The 17728-nt window shown below is 43.0% G+C and overlaps 1 protein-coding gene across 1 annotated transcript in view; it reads right to left on the bottom strand.

The window, feature by feature from the left end:
- Positions 1–17728, bottom strand: part of nrxn2b (neurexin 2b) — a 617697-nt gene that overhangs the window by 89367 nt on the left and 510602 nt on the right. Inside the window, 1 exon segment of the mRNA XM_034615320.1 lies at positions 9631–9812. Within this exon segment, the coding sequence (XP_034471211.1) occupies positions 9631–9812 (182 nt within the window).

Here is a 17728-nt window from a genome sequence, read left to right on the forward strand (position 1 = left end):
GTTCAGGTGGAAACACCCTCCCCCAGGTAGTGGACAAGTACACCGAGATAAGAGCGAGCAAGGATGTGGTAACCGAGTTTGGGCTTTAAGCTGACCACCATTTTAAGAAAGAGGTGGAAAAAGTTCAAAGCAGATCTTTGGACTAGCCTGACTGTGTTGATTTTCCTCACTGCAACAAAGCCCTGGAGGTATTGGGCAAAGAGCTATAGCTTATTTTTTCCAAGGAATGTGGGGCAACAGTGATGTAGGATGCTCATTTGGTGGTCAATTGAGATATTAAAGGGGAGCAGTGCACTATATAGTGGTTTTACAATCAATAGAAAGCATAAGCTTCATTAAAACAGTACAGAAAGTCAATAGACAAACTTCCATGGAAAGGGCGAGGATGAATTATGAATGTGGTGCTGAACCATAGGGGAGAAAATACATAAGGGTCAGCCAAAGTCCAAAAGTCTTAGATAGGCAGTTTCCAATGATACTCAAGGCACAGCCAGATGCTGGGGGGAGGTGTTAAATATGAACATTGGGAGTTTGCATGCAAGCACCCTGAAATTGGTGTTTAAGGATGACATATCCACTCTGAAATGTATGCATGTGTCAGCATTACCAGTTAATCAAAGAAGTGACAAGCTTTAATGAGACCATTCAGAATGGTGCAGACACCTGTGTGTTCGTACAGAAAATGAGCGTATTAGTCATAGAGAATAGTTAATAGCAGCAGCAGCAGCAGCAGCATTAGTAGGTGTAGATGAATCAGAATGCAAATGAAGGCATCGTTTCGACATCGTAATGACGGATGCTGGTTTGTGTTGTGTTAGATGAATGTAGATAATAAACAGGACAGCCTGTCTTTGCTGGTCAGGGGCTTACTGTAGTGAGTGGGGGGGGGGGGGGGCTGGATAAAGTGCATCCAGAGGGAAAAAGCAGGGTGGATGTGCAGCTGTGACATTCGGAGAGGACCTCACAGTGGTCTGTGCCTCAGGGCATCTCACTAAAGACAAAGCAGACTGGGTAAATGTACGCTTTCTCATCTTTCTCCACCATCCACGCTCTTGATTTTCTGTCTTGGTCAGTCTCACAGGCAGATGAAAGAAGCAGCCAGTGGATATGGCTCAAGTGGAGGGATCCTTGCTGGGCTCCAAGAAAATCAACATAACATCGAGGGATCATGAAAACTGATTAGGGGGTGAAGGTTGGAGGCTGGTTCTGGGATGCCAGAATCTACCAATGAGCCCTCTGGAGATGTAATTGTTTAGTCAATGAAATATTGACAACATGCCCACAACAAGGTGAATCTGACGCTAGTGATCCGCACCTTTTGGCAGAAGGGGTAGTTTAACACCCCGTCTGTTTCCTTCTCTCTACTTTCCTTCATTTGTTCCATTCCTTTCTACTTTCATTTTACCACACAACAAACGTAAAATGCCCCACACTTACGCAATCTTCAGTAATATGACACGGTTAAGCCGGCTGTGTCAGTGCAACGTAATGCCAATGACAACATTTGTGTGGAAATTTATAAAAATAAAACACAGGCATCATATTAGATTAGAAGCAGACATCTGGACTAAGCTGAACCAGTGCGTACACTACAAGCATGTAGCAGGAGTACAGAGGTAGATGGGTGGAAGAAAGAAGATGGCAGACAATGACGAGAATGAATAGAAAGAGGGTAGTTTGCCTTCCCAGGTGATTATTAAAGGCAGGATGGAAACCATACAGACAGGTCTGCTCTCCTGGACCCTAATAGCTTATTGATCCAAAAGCCCATCTACCACTTTATTCTCACAGGATACATAGCCAGAGTGATCTACAGGAACAGTGACCAACAGGCAGTAAAGAGAGTTGAAGCCACCTTGTTAACTAAATGATGAATTCTTTTTCATGGACTTATCAGTTACAAGTTTGTATTGTCCACGATTTAAGTGGAACGATAAGTGAACTTACAGTTACTTGATGTTTAAATATGAGGACAAATTAAATGCAAGCGACAGAACTATCAGCCCAGAAGGAAAAGCGATCCTGCACTTGAGTCAAGTCTTCAGATTATGTTTTAAGGGTGGGAGCTTTGATCCTCTGTTCCTGTCCACACCAAACCCCAAATTGCTTCTGATGTGTGAGCTGCTTTGAACAAAACATTTGTTAAATCAGCCTAGTGTAATGTAATGCCTCCTCTCTGTGGACTCACTGAGGCTAAGGCGTAGCAAACCACAGTGCAGTGAAGTGCAGATCAACTAATCAACACTTGTGCATTCAATGTGATTCCATTCATCACTTTCTTCAGAGAGTATATCTCAAGAGTAAATCAATGCAGCGTTTCTCAGGCAACAGCTGCCCTTCTCTGTACTCAACGGTTTTTAATCACTTTGAGCTTCTGACCACACGTCAAACAGCGACTTCAAACCAGGTGGCAAAGGTGGAACAGGTTGGGGGTGTGGCCAGAAGTGCTTTGCTAGCTTAAGGAATTATGTGCTTGAAATCCTTCCAACCGGTGCAGTGAGCCGGGACTTTCTGACAGCATATAATTCAGTGTAATAAATAATTGGCCGTCTAATAGACCACTTACATACAGATCTGACACATTAACAAAGCCACACAGCGAAGTGAAGCTCGCCGCACTTCAGCACTTCTGAGTTACTTGTTGGATTTGCGCTCTACGTCTAAAAATCAAGACAAATGACCAAACAGGTACCAGCGGCAGGCTCCTTTTTTTGTGTTGTGATTCAGGCCTTTGAGGCAGCAATTAAACCCATGCTGTGTACCACCCTCTACAAGCATCACCGGTCAAATGAATGGATTTTAGTAACGAATGGTTGGTTATTCAAGAAGTCTACCGATCCTAGTGAAGGAAGTGGGATTTATAGGAAGGTCTGCCTCCTAATCTCCTTGTCTATCTAAAGTTAGCCCCCTGTGATGATACATCTAAGGTAGAATCTGCCCCCCCTTCAGCGCACACCCCACACCCACATGGGACGATTAATTAGTGATGCGAAAGGGGAGGATTAATCGATATGCTGTCATCCTCCCAGCGGCTGAGGAGAGAGACCCTGCCAAACCCACCAGGACCCGATCTCATTACCGACGGTGGCCCACGCTCCCCTTTGTGAGGCAGCTGCATTCATCAAAAACAATGCCTCCCTTTCCCCCTCAATTGTTCTCCACGCATCCTCCGTCCGTCTCTCCCGGCGTGCTTGGCTTTTTCTCCCCTGACAAGATGAAGGAGAGTAGGCCGGAGTGGTGACACCCATTTAAGAAAGGAAGTGTTTGTGTGTGTGTGGGGCTTGTAAATAAAAAAAAATAACAAGATGCAGGGGGAGAATGTGTAGGGCTTCTTTTGTAAATTGTGACTGTGAATGAATTCAAGTGTCTACAAGGGCTAATCACACCTGTCCTGTGAGAGAATGTGAAGGTGTCCTTGCAAATGTGTCTGTACACAACTTAAGCTGGAACCTCAGAGCAGTGGGTGCTACTGACAGCTAGTCGGGAATAATGGCGTGTGTGGCCGTGTGTGTGTCTATGTGTGTGCGTGTGTTTGTGCATGCATACACACCCATCCCTCTGTGTGTGTCTGTGTTACCGGGGGCAGGGAGTGGAGGATAAAAGCCTCTGCCTCCCTCTGACAGTTTTATCTGCATCACCATCTGCCTTTATCTGACGCCAGCATCTCTCAGCTCCCCACTGCACTCTGAAAGCTCTCCATCCACCCTGTTCTCCTCGCCACTCATCTTATCCCAGGCTGCCGTCGCATGTCAGATCACATTTTCAACCCATAATTAAACAGTTGTCGGCTTAAAGCCTTGATAGATAACCTGTGGCTGTCGGAAAGTGAAAATGAAAAAACGCAGGGCGGTGGTGTATTAAAAAAAAAGTGATTATCTCATTAGTGAGCGGTGAGAGTAAAGGAGCTCATCTCTGACATTAGCATCATGAAGCTCATGAAGTCAGATGCTGCACTTCACATTTGACTGCGGGGATGTTGGCCACAAAAAGCTTGTGAGCAGAAACATGAACACCGGGGTGCACTGTCTATCCCTTTTCCTTTCTCAGTCAATTTGTCACACGCTGGGCGAGGGGTAAGGGTGGGGTCAAGAGGAGAAAATATAGCCATGTCCCCTTTGCTAACCGCCCCCCTTCCCTTGCTCTCTGCCCCTGCTCGGAGTAGACAGCTGAGGTGAGGGATGTCTCCCTCACGCGTAATCAGAGTCAGCCCTTATTTAATGCTATGAGCCGGGACCGGACAGCCAGTGATGGAGGTATTCGGGTTGGCCCGCTGTGCGCTGTGCACTGGCCCATAACTGCAGATGAGACACTTCCCACAGAGCAGTTACTGCGACAACTTGCCAGCTGTAAATGTAATGACTGTCAAAGGTGAGCGGTGCCTGTGAGAACAGCAATAAATACAAACAGACACCCTGGAGAAAATAACGAAAAAAGATTGTGCAAGTCCTCGTTTGAAAGGTGCATCTAAACCACCACAGCTTCTGTCAGGCCATTTCGCAATTTTATGAGAAGCTCATGAAAAGAATGACTCCAATACTTGTTCCTTCATTAATGACTCATCTCTCTGTGCATACCATAACCCCAATTTGCTGCTCTCCACTTTTGTACCTTTATTGCTGAAAATGAAACAGCTTCATAAAAACATTCAAAAATGAACAAAGCAATGCACATTACTTCTGTTGAGAGTGAAGAACCTGCATGGTAGTTTCTGTTAATTCCTGAGGAGTCATAAAGCAGAGGACAGTAGACGCCGTGTGAGGCCCTTCTAGACACGCCATTTCCTCAATATTGTAGGACTTATGGATGTGGGACACAAAAGGTGAGTTGGTCTTCCAAACTTAGGTCACCTCGATGCCATAGTTTACTAATGGGCAGGGTAGTGGCTGACTGCATCACTGTCAAGGACAGCAGAGCATGCAGCAGGAGAAAGATGAGGCATTCTAGCCAAGGCAAAATGAAAGGCAACACTTTTTGCATGCCAAACTTTCGAATTGCCAATGTTTGTGTACCAGGCAAAAAAAACTCAGGCTGTCAGCACAAAAACAAAAGGATAGGACCCTAGGGCAAACACACCAGACTCTTGTCCTACATCTCATTTATCACACTTGCAAAGGAGGAAGGTGCATCCTTAAAATAACACTTGAACTACGAGGTGAGCTGTCTGGGATACTGACTCAAAAGTCTCATCTTAAACCTGTTCTGAAAATGTTATTTTATTACTGCTGCTAATGTAAAACTGTAAGTGGAGATTTACGACTGCGACCAGACACATGATCAGCGACTTAGACTCCTTATACTTAGACACAGTTTTGGTGCATTAAGTGATTTCAAAAGGGCTAACCAAAAGAAAAAAATGAACTTACTGAAGATAAATACTGCTTTTGGCTTCAATAAACTTTCTTCTTAAAAATAAATTATAACATTTTTCTTTTTATGATTGGGTTCCAAGGTCTTGCAAGGACATCTACCTTTTCCAGCAGCCACAGATGGGAGATTTAGCTATCAGCCCACTTCGATATCTGTCTGTACCCTTCATTCCCTGAATCTCACACCCCAGGCCCTGATGGTGGAAATGTCATGAAGATTGGCAAAGATGATGTCCTGCCCTCCCAAATGACCATTTTTACTTCTGTTGAGCTAACACTCTGTGAAAGACATCGGGGGGACTGGGGGACATCCTGTCGACTAAATTGAAAGGAAACAGAAATGCTCACTGAAGTAATAATAATTGTGTCTGTTCCCATTTAATTCATGTTTTGCGAGCTGTGAAACCGATGGGTATTTTCAGTGTTGGAGAGAATAAAGTTTCTAACGAAGAAATTTGTCACTTTTTTTTGTTATTTGTCTCTTTTGTGTGGCTTCGATTCCTGATTGTAATAACATGTGAAGATTCATTCTTAACCTCTCGAACAAAAACACTATCTATTGTGAATATTCCGAATCTTAAGCCTGTTTAAACGTACAATGTGTAACTTCTCCCTCAAGGCATGAAGTGAACTCTTAAACGAAACCAGATACATAAACTGGAATGGCTTCATAGTCATGGACAAGGAGTCACTGGATGGCCCAGAAAAATCAAGGAGTCTATTCACATTCTACATCAGAAATCATCATGAAATAGAACTCTGTGAAATACGGTAGATGGATCCAGGAGTAGCCAAGCAAGCTGAAAAAAACAGCTACACAGAAATAGCATTTTGTCTAAGAATGAGTGGATTAGTGCCAAGTCTACAATGACTGATTTGACCAAAAAAACGGTGGCAGCCTTCTGTAAAAACAGCTGTTAACTCAGACGAGTGCATTACTTGGGTGTTACAACTTGAGCTACGTGCTACCGACATGTTCATTTGAGCACAGAGAGTAAACAGTGACCAGACTTACTGAGTAGTCCTGAAAATGTTTCACCATTTATCCAAGAGGCTTAATTAGTTCTAGTGACTCTTGGGGAGTTGTGTGGTATTTCACTTCTCTGGGTGATTAAATGCGGAGGAACTCCCACACCAGTCAGTAAAAGCAATGAAGTCTTCTGGATGAACAGAGAATCCAGCTTGCCATTTATTTGGTTTACTAGCGCTTGATGTCCCTTGACCTGGGTGACGGAGGAGCATTAGACGCACCTGATCAACGCTGCACTGCAACAGCAATATGCACCGTCATGTTTGGTCTGCTCGGCGATGAGTCATTCCTATGGCATTTTCCAGATAATGAATTTCAAAGCTTTTTCATCTAGAACTTTCAAAATGTCAGCTGGAAAGTTTGCCGCACTTTCAGACACACCCACAGTAAATAATTACGGGAGTGCACGAAACAGGGTCTTGTGAGGATATGTCATGTCCTTTTTTTTTTTTTTTAAAGCAGTCCCACTCAGCAGATTCGGCTCAAGAGCCTCATCCCACAACCTCCACTTTACATCTTCTACCCTGGTGCCTGATGTTGCCGTGTCAGGAAGATGTAGTGAGTGATGTCCTGCCCTGTGTCAGGTAATGGAAGGGAGTGGGTGGGGGAGGAATAAAGGAGATGGAGGCCTGCTATAAGTAAGGGAGCGTATAGAAAGAGACGAATGGGTTTGTACCATCACATCCCTGGTGGCATGTTATGAACAGACGGTGATGTGTCATAACCTTTTAAGACAGAGTCTGTGACACTGACTCCATATTACGGACTTATATTAACTTAACAATCAATATAATAATTTGCTTTATGTGTAATTGTGGATGTCCGTTCTCAAAATTCAGAATTTCGAAAAATGTCAACAATGAATTGAACCGAGCACTTTTAAATATGCCAATTACGTTCTTCAACATTTTATTGGAGACCATGGCACAGGCTAACCTGGATTTGGGAACCACGAGCCAAAGCTAACGAAGAAGGCCCAAGGTATAGTACCTCAAGGCCACCATCACTGTTTGAACGTAGAGCTATTTCATAGTTTGATTGGGTCCGTGAGGCCCCCATCAGGCGGAATGATATGAGGCCACGGCTCCTGGGTTCTCAGGTCTAATTTGCCTGTACTCCTCGCCTCAAAGAGAGACGGGCATAATTAACAGGACCCAAACACCCACCACAGGCTGAACAGAGTCATTTAGGGGAGCGACACGGGAGGAATGGCAGCAAATGAAATGTAATTGCAATGGGAGCAGAGAAGCCGGGCTGGTGGGGCGGAGGCACTGATGTGTTTGTGAGACGGAGAGAAAGAGAGAGAGAGAGAGCGGGCCAGAGACGAGGGAGTGAGGGAGTAAATGAAAGGAAGAAGTTAGATGGAGACGGTGCACTTGAGAGAAGAATGAGATAGTGAGCAACAGGTACAGATAAACAGAGAGGAGCTGTTCCTCTAACCTGGAGGAACAGCGAAAAAGTACTTCAAGTTGAATCGAAGTTAAAGGATAAGTTCACTGAAATTACAAAAAGAACTTTATCTTGCCAAACTTTTGTGTCTCCTCGCTCTGCTCATATATGTTGGATTTATTTCCCCAGGAATTGAGATATCTGCCTCTGAGATTTCTTGTGACACCCTATAGGAAAATTAAATTTTGCTGCGGCGCTCGCAACACTGAAAATTACATTTAAAAATTTAACAGTGACGCCTCATCCCGAAAAACAAAGTCTCGCTCCTCAGGCTATTCCACAGTAGATGCTGCCAACAGTTTAAACAGGGACCATTTTTAAAGTTGTTCCAGAAAAAACTGAACAGGTCTGTGTCTTGTCTTGAGTAATTAGGACGTATAACATTCAAAAGTTCTAAATTGTTTCAGTTGACCTACATCACCACTTCAACTCCAGCACCAGTTGTTGCATCACTATAGTCATCATTATTTATCACTGACGCAATATCCCTCCTCCACTCCCCCAACTCTTCCACCTATCCCTCTCTCCTTCCCATCATGCCTCCCTCCGTCCCTCTCAGTTTACAGAGCACTGGATGGGAAGTGACCTGGGGTCAACTATGTTCCCTGTCGCTTCCAGGAATGGGCAGCTCAAACAAATTGGGGTCACCAGGATGTTGGAGCAGTGTGATCACACACACACACACACACACACACACACACACACACACACACACACACGTGCAGATAGTGCAGTTTAGACTAGATAAGAGTGACACAGTCTTATCTCTACACATCTTTCCCCCCAGCTGTTACAGGGAAACACTGTCGTTGTGAACCTGACTACCTGCAGTGTTTAATTGTGTGTCCCCCAGCAACAAGATGAGTGGATGAGAGTCACCAGGTGTGGTCCTGGTAATTAACAACCCCCCCCCCCCATTAGAATGAATATGAACTTTGACTGAACATCAGGTAAATGAAGCACTAGGGTCAATGAGACCATTAAGAGTCTGAGTAAATGCATTTTTCACACTCCTGCCTCAGTTGCCATTTAAAGTTGTCATTGGAGGTGGTTGTAAATGACCTTTAAGCCCAACACATGACTGCAGTGAGGCACAGATGAGGCTCATAACTAGTTCGACAGACAAGGGATAAGACGAGACACTGTTGGCTGCTTAGTCATTTGCACTCTGCACACTCTGATTCCTCCCAGTGAGCCACGCAACTACCACACACCCCAAAAATATATCTCCATGCCATTTGTTGACAATTCCTTCACACTCCACGCAGTTTAAACTATGCCGTATCATGTCTAAAAGAGCTTATGTGAGCCACACCTGAATAAGACCTGAAGTTCAACATCTTTACATATGCAAAATTGAATCGCACTGTCTTAGTCTTTCTCCGTAGCTTTTCATCTTAAATCAAAATTAAAACAATTATTTCACTTTAGTAGGACTAAATGTTCCTGAGATCTAGGAGTGCACAACAAGAACGCATGCATCTTGTGTCTCTTCCCTTTCTTTCCTCCACCGCTCCTGCTTAGTTCAAAGTACAATTCTCTCTGTCCTTCTTTCATTATTTCACTCATTTCTTCCCTCCTCTTATTCATTCTCCAGTGACTGTCTATTCTCCATGGAATCACAGCACACAATGCAACCCACTTTTGTCCCTTTCTACCTTCCCTATATAGATTCTTCCCAATCCCCCATTTTCTCTTTGGGTTTTTCTCAATGAGTCATCTGATTGAATATAGATTATGGTACATTCACATTCCCCCCTTATTACCCCTGAGGCGGTATCTTACTATGTGCAGCTCCAGGTAATCTCCCAGTCCCTTGGCACTCTCTACCCTGACCAGAATGGCTTCCTTCAGCTGCGTGCTGAAGCCCACTGCCAGCCGGTCTGCCCGTGTGCTCGGCCGGTCATTGGGTGGCCAGGTATATGTGATGAGGGCTCCGCCTCGCCCGAAGATGTAAGTTGTCCCAGCTGCAGAAATAACACAGGAAGAAAGTTGGACAATCATTTAGTTACAATGCAATAATAACAGTGTAAAAGCTGGAAAGATGACTGCTGTGTTTATGAACACAAATGCATGATCAGTCTCGGATACAAGAGACTGATCATGAAGATTTCTCATTAATATTTGTCATAACTTTTTATATAATTTGCAGACGCAGACATGTGAGAGAAAAGTCACATTCTGGCTCACAATATGAATTCTACTTGAAAGCATTTCACAGAAAGTTGAGAAATGGCTGGCTTGAACATCCCATTTGAAAACTGTTGTTTTACTGCCAGTGTATATCATGATCCTGAAGTCATGTTTAGCATTAGCGCTAGCACTCGCACCCGTGCTGGCTGTCTCTGCTCTTTGAAATGTTAATGTTCAGAGCCTCTGCTGTTACAGTTGCCCTCAGTTGCCTGCAGTTGCGTTGTATTCAAACTAGGGCGAACTGACAAACTTTGTGTTGGCTATGCTGTCAGTATAACCAGCACCACTCAACGTCAACAAAATACATTCCTCAGATCTCCGCGTCAAAGGTACTTTGCCTCAAATTTCTTTTGGATTTACAGCCTAAAAAAGAAAAATCCACCTCGTACACTGAGCGCTTTCACGTTTGAACTGGAACAGAGGAGTAAGGACTTGGCTTGACTCCGATATGCCCGGTGGTGAATGAGAAATGACGGGCGTTGGCTGTGATTAGCATAAAGTATATGAAATATGAAACCTCACTTTTCAACCCTGTGGGCTGTCTGTTTTCCCTTTCACACACGCGCACACACACGCATATATATATTACACAGGATGCTTGTGCAAAGACTGGTGCATGTATAAGTATCTTTATAAAGCTGCCCAAAACGCACTAGAACAGAGTTGAACCTCTTTTCAAGTATGGATCACATAATTGTAACTTTGCCCAAACTGCCAGGCTTGCTACACAGACAGCCAACTCAAGAGCAACAAAGGCCTTTTTCAAATTTGGATTTGACTGCTTGCTCTGTGCATCCTCATTTTGTAAATCCTTCTAATCTCAGTTTTTGATAGCCTAACCATCAGAGCACTAGTGCCCTTTTTTTAGATGAATGGGGTCAAATTAAGCTTTGTTTGACTCCACATTTTGGCCCCTGGTCATATGCAGCATTTTCGGTCCAAAATTCAAAGATTTTCAATTATAATGATGTAAACAATAACTATTATGAGTCCTCACATTTGAGATGCTACAACAAGCAAGTGGCACCTACATGAAAAAGAAAATCTAAATTAGCTGTACTTTGTTTTTAAGTAATTTCTCTAGTTGCAGATCCACAGATGCACCGTGGAGCCGGTATGGACACGGCATCGTACAGCACTGGGGTTTTCATACTGTGCTCATCTCACCACTGAAAGCACATGCTCCCTCATATGTGCACACATAGACAAACCTATATTACTTTTAATACCCAACAAATCTCAGTCAAGGTGCGCTCTGACCAGAGAGGATGGAAAGAAGAGGCCGTGATGAGGAGAACAGGCATTCAAACTGCCGCTCACTCTCTCTCTTTCTCTCCGTCTCTCGTTTTTCAGGCTCTGGCCATTCCTCCCTTCCTCCTCCTATCCTCCTTCCCTCCTAGCGGAGCTAAGCCCTCTGCTGAGCTCTTGTTGTTTTCTTGAGGCTGTATTATTTTAGCGCTGACTAATTATCGCAGCATGGCAATGAGGGCTATAAAGAGGTTGTGTGCCGGAGGAGGGGAGAAAAAGAGAGAGAGAGGGTGAAGAAAGACAATGGGCTACAGAGGCAGGGTGTACAGGGTACGGGAGTCTGTGAATTGTTGATGGTGGTAAGATGAGGAAAGTTGGAGTTTTTCTTTTTTCTTTCCTGTGTTTATTAACAGCGCAGCACTGGAGCCTGAGCGACCGACTGCTGCGGAGGATGGAGGAGGAGAACAGATTTCTAAAATGGCCGATAAAAATAGGGTGGGAAGCCATGTTGTTATAGAAGAGAAAAGAGCCATGTTGGGAAAAACAAAAGAAAAGTTGACTACAGGTTAATGTATGTGACTGCACTGGAGATGTGCAGAGCTTCCACTCAGTCACAGTGTGTCAAGTTTGAAGCAAATCACCACACACATACATTTGATGAAAAGTGCACCTATTTATTTTTCCTGAGTCACTGTGGTCCTGATATGACAGTGGTCTCACAGGTCTTTCTGCTTTTATCCGGTTGATAGTGGCCACTTTCTGTATAGCACTCTTACGTGTGTGTGTGTGTGTGTGTGTGTGTGTGTGTGTGTGTGTGTGTGTGTGTGTGTGTGTGTGTGTGTGTGTGTGCTCTTTTCTGCTCTAAATGAGGAGACAAAGAAGTTGCAGAGTCTCCGGTGGGTGGCTTGACAGGGTGCATCCATGTGTCACAGTGTCTCCCAGCAAACACCTGCCGCTTTGGTTGAGGCAAAATCCACCAAATACTGCAATGCAACACACACTAATGTTAGATGAGATGGAGCAGAAAGAAAGAGGGAAAAACGAGTTCATCGTGCCCAGGAAGACAAGTGCAGAATGCTGCGAGTTCTAACACAATCCAAAATATGCAACCATATCACCTCTGTTTTAGCATCCTTGCACTGGCTGCTTGTTTATTTTAGGATTGATTTGAATATTCTTTGAATTACTTTTAAAGCTGGTCCCTCCCTATATTTCAGAGAGGACACAGTCTGAGATCCTCTGGGCGTTGCTAACCATTCACAAGTCTAGGCCAAAAACCAAAGGAATCAGAGCCTTTGCCATGAGGGCCCCCCCTTTTACTTTGGAACAATTTGCCAGAAGAGATTAGACTTTCAGAAACGCTTCCCCACTTATCTCAATTCTTATAAACAACTTTATAAAAAAGTTATTATCATTTGATGTCTATTGCTTTTAATATTATTATTATTATGATTGTTGTGAAGCACTGTTACTTGTGTTGAAAAGTGTGACACAAATAAAGTTATTATTGTTATTAAGTCTGAAGGACATATATCTTTGGCTGTAACCAAGAGAATGATCTCCTCAATATCACAAAGCGTCATAGCCAGACAGTCATAGCCATGTCAAATAAATTGCAAAATATTTCTGCCCATCAATCAAGTTTTGAATCTGTAATTTTAATCACTGTAACTGTGTTTCATCTGGTCACCTCTCATGTATCCTCTTAATGTTTGTGTTCTTTTTTACTTTTGAAAAATTGTGAAATTAATAATAATTACCACATCTACCAAGCTGAGGAGGAGCCCTCGTAAAAACCTCTCAGAGACAACATCTCTCATGATCCCACTTCATTTCACGACGTCATCAAACTATTGTTGTGTGGACTGAGGGACCCCAGCAGCAGAAATGTGCAAATTGTTTATTTGAAACAATGTGTGGTGTTGCTTTTTCACTAACCTCTCTGAGAAGCAAAGGTGCAGTTGTTGTAGCACTTACAAAACCTCATAATGAGGTTTATAGTTCTGCATACAAACTGAATATGACACTGGGGTGTTGCCTCTGTGTTCAGTCTGCTACCATCAAAAGACGTTGTTTCCATGTCGTAACAGTCCAACATGAACCTAACCAACATAAGACTAAACGATGTGGCAGTTCAGAAAACTCCCATATTGATTATTTTTGTATTGGTTAAATTCAAGTCGCTACTATGTTCATAAGATCATCTATTGTGTATCTGTAGATGCACAACTATCCACGTCTGTGTGCAGAATAAGGCAGAGACATCTGCATCTGACTTCTTCTAAACAGCAACTATTTGCCTCTATTTAAAAAGGTGAGTTAAAAGTAAATTAGTGCTGCCGAGGGAGTTGTTGGCAAACAAAAACCTCGCCAGGTATGGATTCCTCTGACCTTCATTCCACCGTGGACTAATCAAGCAATCAGACTACCTGCTTTTGCTAGAATAGCCTTAGTGATGGAAATGCTCTGTTGAACCCAGGTGTTTCACAACCCTCCCCCCCCCCATTAAAAAAAAGAAGCTAAATATTTATTACTTTTGTCCAATTAGCTCTGGGGCCATCGATCTGGCCAATCAATCCTACCTGTGGTGATAGAGGTGGAGAGAGTGCAAGGAGATGAATCAAAACATTACAGGACGCCCCTTAATTATTATTTCCATTCACACGGGCTGGCTGGTAATTTAGTTGAGAGAAGAACGGACCAAAAAATACCCCACTTTCCTTTGTCCATGGGTCGGTGGAAAAATAATCAGAAAAGCCTCATGAATCACGGCAGTAATGAAAAACCTATTGATTTTGATTTTGCTCACCCCCTCCCCCTTTTTCCTCACTCTTCTTCTCTACATTGTCGTCAGAGAGGAGTGCATTTAGCACTAAGTTTATCATCTGGGATGCTTTCTCTGCGAGGGGCCATTGATTGGTATAGTGGATTCCAGGCCACTATCATCTACTGTGGGGATAAACAGGTCATATCAGGCGAAAGCAGAAGCCACCATTTTTCATTAAGGCTTGTGGTCAATGTTGCCGTGTCGAACGGCAGCCGCGACGCCTCGTGGGAGCTGACAGCATGAAAACTGCGAGACAGGCTGGCGATAAAATGAACATTCCGGGAGGAAAAAAGGGACTGACGAAGTCCATTCTTTAGAGGCAATAAGCCCCGAGGCACCACGGCACTGCACACCCACGTAAATTTATACATAGCTACTTCGTATTTTAAACTCTCAGACAGGCTCTCAAACAATAACTCAATAACACCGATGGTTCCTCCAACCTTCATGTATTATTGCATCAGTGCTGACTCTTTGGAGCAGTTAAGGACGGAGACAGCTATTGATTCCTTTTTAAATGAGGACACTGAAAACCTTTTTTTTGACATATTATATTGGAAACATTTATTTCAGAGACAATTACAAAGGGATGTGTAGACTGGGAGGAAAAGAGAGAGAGAGAGAACGGCCGAGATGAGACATTTGCCAAAAGTTTCCAGACAGCTGTTGATCTTTGAAGCTGCAGAGATACATACACACATCCTGACTAGAACTCGGTGATAAGAACACACACACACACACACGCACACGCACACACGCACACGCACGCCCCTGCCCTTGAACTGATAGATTTTTCTCCAAGGCGGTATATTAGAAAATGCAGAAATGCCACCCCAAAGATTGGTTGTATCTAAAATGAAAATAGCGAGTCCCCCCCCCTCTGATGTGGTTGGATAATATCCATCTTCTATCTATGCTTTCTATAAGGCTGGATTGGAGAGACCTTCCTGCTACATGAGGTGAGATGACACTTGATTATGGAAGTCCCAAAGTTTCCAATACTTTACAGAGTCCAGGTAGGGTGACTGACAATAAGATGACATCATTAATCAAAGATAAAATCTTTTTACTCCTCAGATTTCTACCACGCCTACTTTCAAGCATCTATTACGATGCAAGTAAGAATTTGTCATACTGATATAAGTAGGAAGGATAAGAGAGTAAAACTGTTAAGCCATTTCAGAGCAGGTTTTTTGCAGCTGCAACTTAATCCATCACACCTTACACGATTATAATAGTTCTGATCTTGTTATATCCTGTCCATTCTATACCTCAAGGAAATTCAAACTCTTCCCCTCTATTTGACTTCTTCTGATCTCAACAGGGTGATAAGAGCTTCAGTGGTAATTGGGTCTGGAGAGTTCTGCAGCACTAGCTTGGAGATGGGGACATTGAATCCCAGTCGCCTGAACTATTTAAAAAAAGAGTAATTGGACTGACCTTACACTTGGACAATCATAGCACTAATTAACTAATTATATATATATTTCTCATACTGTACATACCCTCGTCTATATCACTACTTGAAACATGTCCCCTTATACTACAGTCATGTAGATCTCAAGCATGAAGATCTCCTCAAGTGCCTGATTCACTTCAATTAAAATGTCAAAGTGAGCATGCACACTGCTTAATCATCACTACACAATATATCAGACTACGAGGTCAATCAATGTCAGTTAGGTCTTGCATTAAAGCAGCTGCAGCATTTTGTACTGGGGTTATTGATGGTTAGGGGCCCCATGGGAACTCTTGACATGGGCCAAACTAATCTACTTGGAAGTTATAGGAAGTATCAGTAACAGTAGTCAAAGTCATCGACCACAGTCAAAGGGCAGCTGATCATCAAGGCCCTACTTTAACAGAGGCAAAGGATAAAAAACGGATGTCATCGAGTGATTTAACCCTTTAAACCCTTGCTACTAAAATGAAAAAAAATATCTATGATTAACTAATGGGGCTGCTGGAGTCCAGATCAACCACCAGAGCAGCAAGAAGGACATAATCCCTCACTGTCCTCCCACTGGTACAGAGTCGATTGAATTTGTTGGAATCTCGGACCAATCCACTATGTATTAAACTGTGTGTTACTCGAGTGCCTTTATTGAAGACTTTAATCTTTTGTGTCTTATTTCCAGTTTGTTGTTCTTCTAACTGGAGCTCCAATAAGTGTGGCATCTTTGCCTTTTGACTCTTTTAACACAATAATGTAATATTTTCTTTTATAGCTGCACAGTTTTTATGACATCTCTGTAAAAACAATAAAGCTGCGATTTCGAAAACACTGACTGTGGCTTCTCAATCTGTTTAAACCAATGAATACAAAACAGTCCAAGTTCAACGTTGAAGGCTAAATTGTTCTTGTAGTGTCTGTGTGTGAACTACACTATTAGGGAGGTTATAATGAGGGAGTGACATTACTTAGAAACTGGTGCTTATTTTTTCCAAGTTGATTGTCGAATCAGGGGAATAATGCCCCCACATTTCTTAGTTAAATCATCTACAGACAAAATTCAACAAATTTTAATGACAGATTGTTACCTGCTTTAAAAGAACGTCTTCAAACCATATTTTGTTCTGTCTTGCTTTAAAAAAATCAAAGTGTACTGAAAGCAAACTTTGTGTTTGTTAAGAATCACTTAATTTACTAAATTTGACAAAAATAATTACTTAATTCATTGAATGATTGCGTCAGTTGTCAACTATGTCAACAGTGCACGTCTCTGTCAATTACCATTCAAACTGTTGGGAAATGACGTCTGTCAACTTCAGATGTCTGATATTATTCCCCTCCAGATTTCTGCCATCGGGGACTTGATACACAGGAGTACCTTTTACAGTTTGGGAGGATTCAAATGTTTCTCCTCTCTTGCTTTCAACAGCTTGTAAGGTTTGTTTGAAACATTTCAAAATGCCATGTCCCCGGAGGGTAAGCGACTAACAGAGACTGATACGTAAAAATACAATGCTCAGCTACTGCTCAGACGCTGCCTTTGTCTTTTCACAACTATCCTAAAATGAAGTCCTCCACTGGGAGTAGGGGGAAAGGCGGTGGGGAGGTAGGTCGAAGAATAACATAGAAGGGAGAGATGGAGGAGTTGTGAGAGGTACCTAGGCAGGACAGCACATCTGCCCTGCATATATATCATCTAGAAGGCTTATTGATCAACCCCACATACCCTCCTCTATCTAATAGCCTGCTCAATAGTCTGCTGACTTTGAGACAGTGCTGCCCAACAGAGCTGCGTAGACGGCGAGAAGCAATTTCTATTTTCATCAAAAGACACATGCTCACACTTACTGAAGCATGGATAATCAGTCCATCAGTTCCTCGTGGCGTAAGTGATTATTCCAACCTTTTGTTATGGTGTAGCATCCTTTTTAGACTACATGTACAAGCCCGAGGAAATGTCATGAGTAAATTTACTTCAGCTATCATTTGTTTTTGCTCCACATCTAAAGAGCCGAGAAGAAGAAGATCAAAAAGCAATCAAGTGGTTTGAGAAGTAATAACGCTGAGTCATCGATGTAAATGACTGTACTATTGTGTAACTGATGCTTGGATGACTGTGGGAATGATGACGTGCTGAGGAGGAACGTTAAAAATACCGGGAA

This window comes from Hippoglossus hippoglossus, chromosome 18 (genome assembly GCF_009819705.1).
Source record: "Hippoglossus hippoglossus isolate fHipHip1 chromosome 18, fHipHip1.pri, whole genome shotgun sequence".
Lineage (NCBI taxonomy): Eukaryota > Metazoa > Chordata > Actinopteri > Pleuronectiformes > Pleuronectidae > Hippoglossus > Hippoglossus hippoglossus.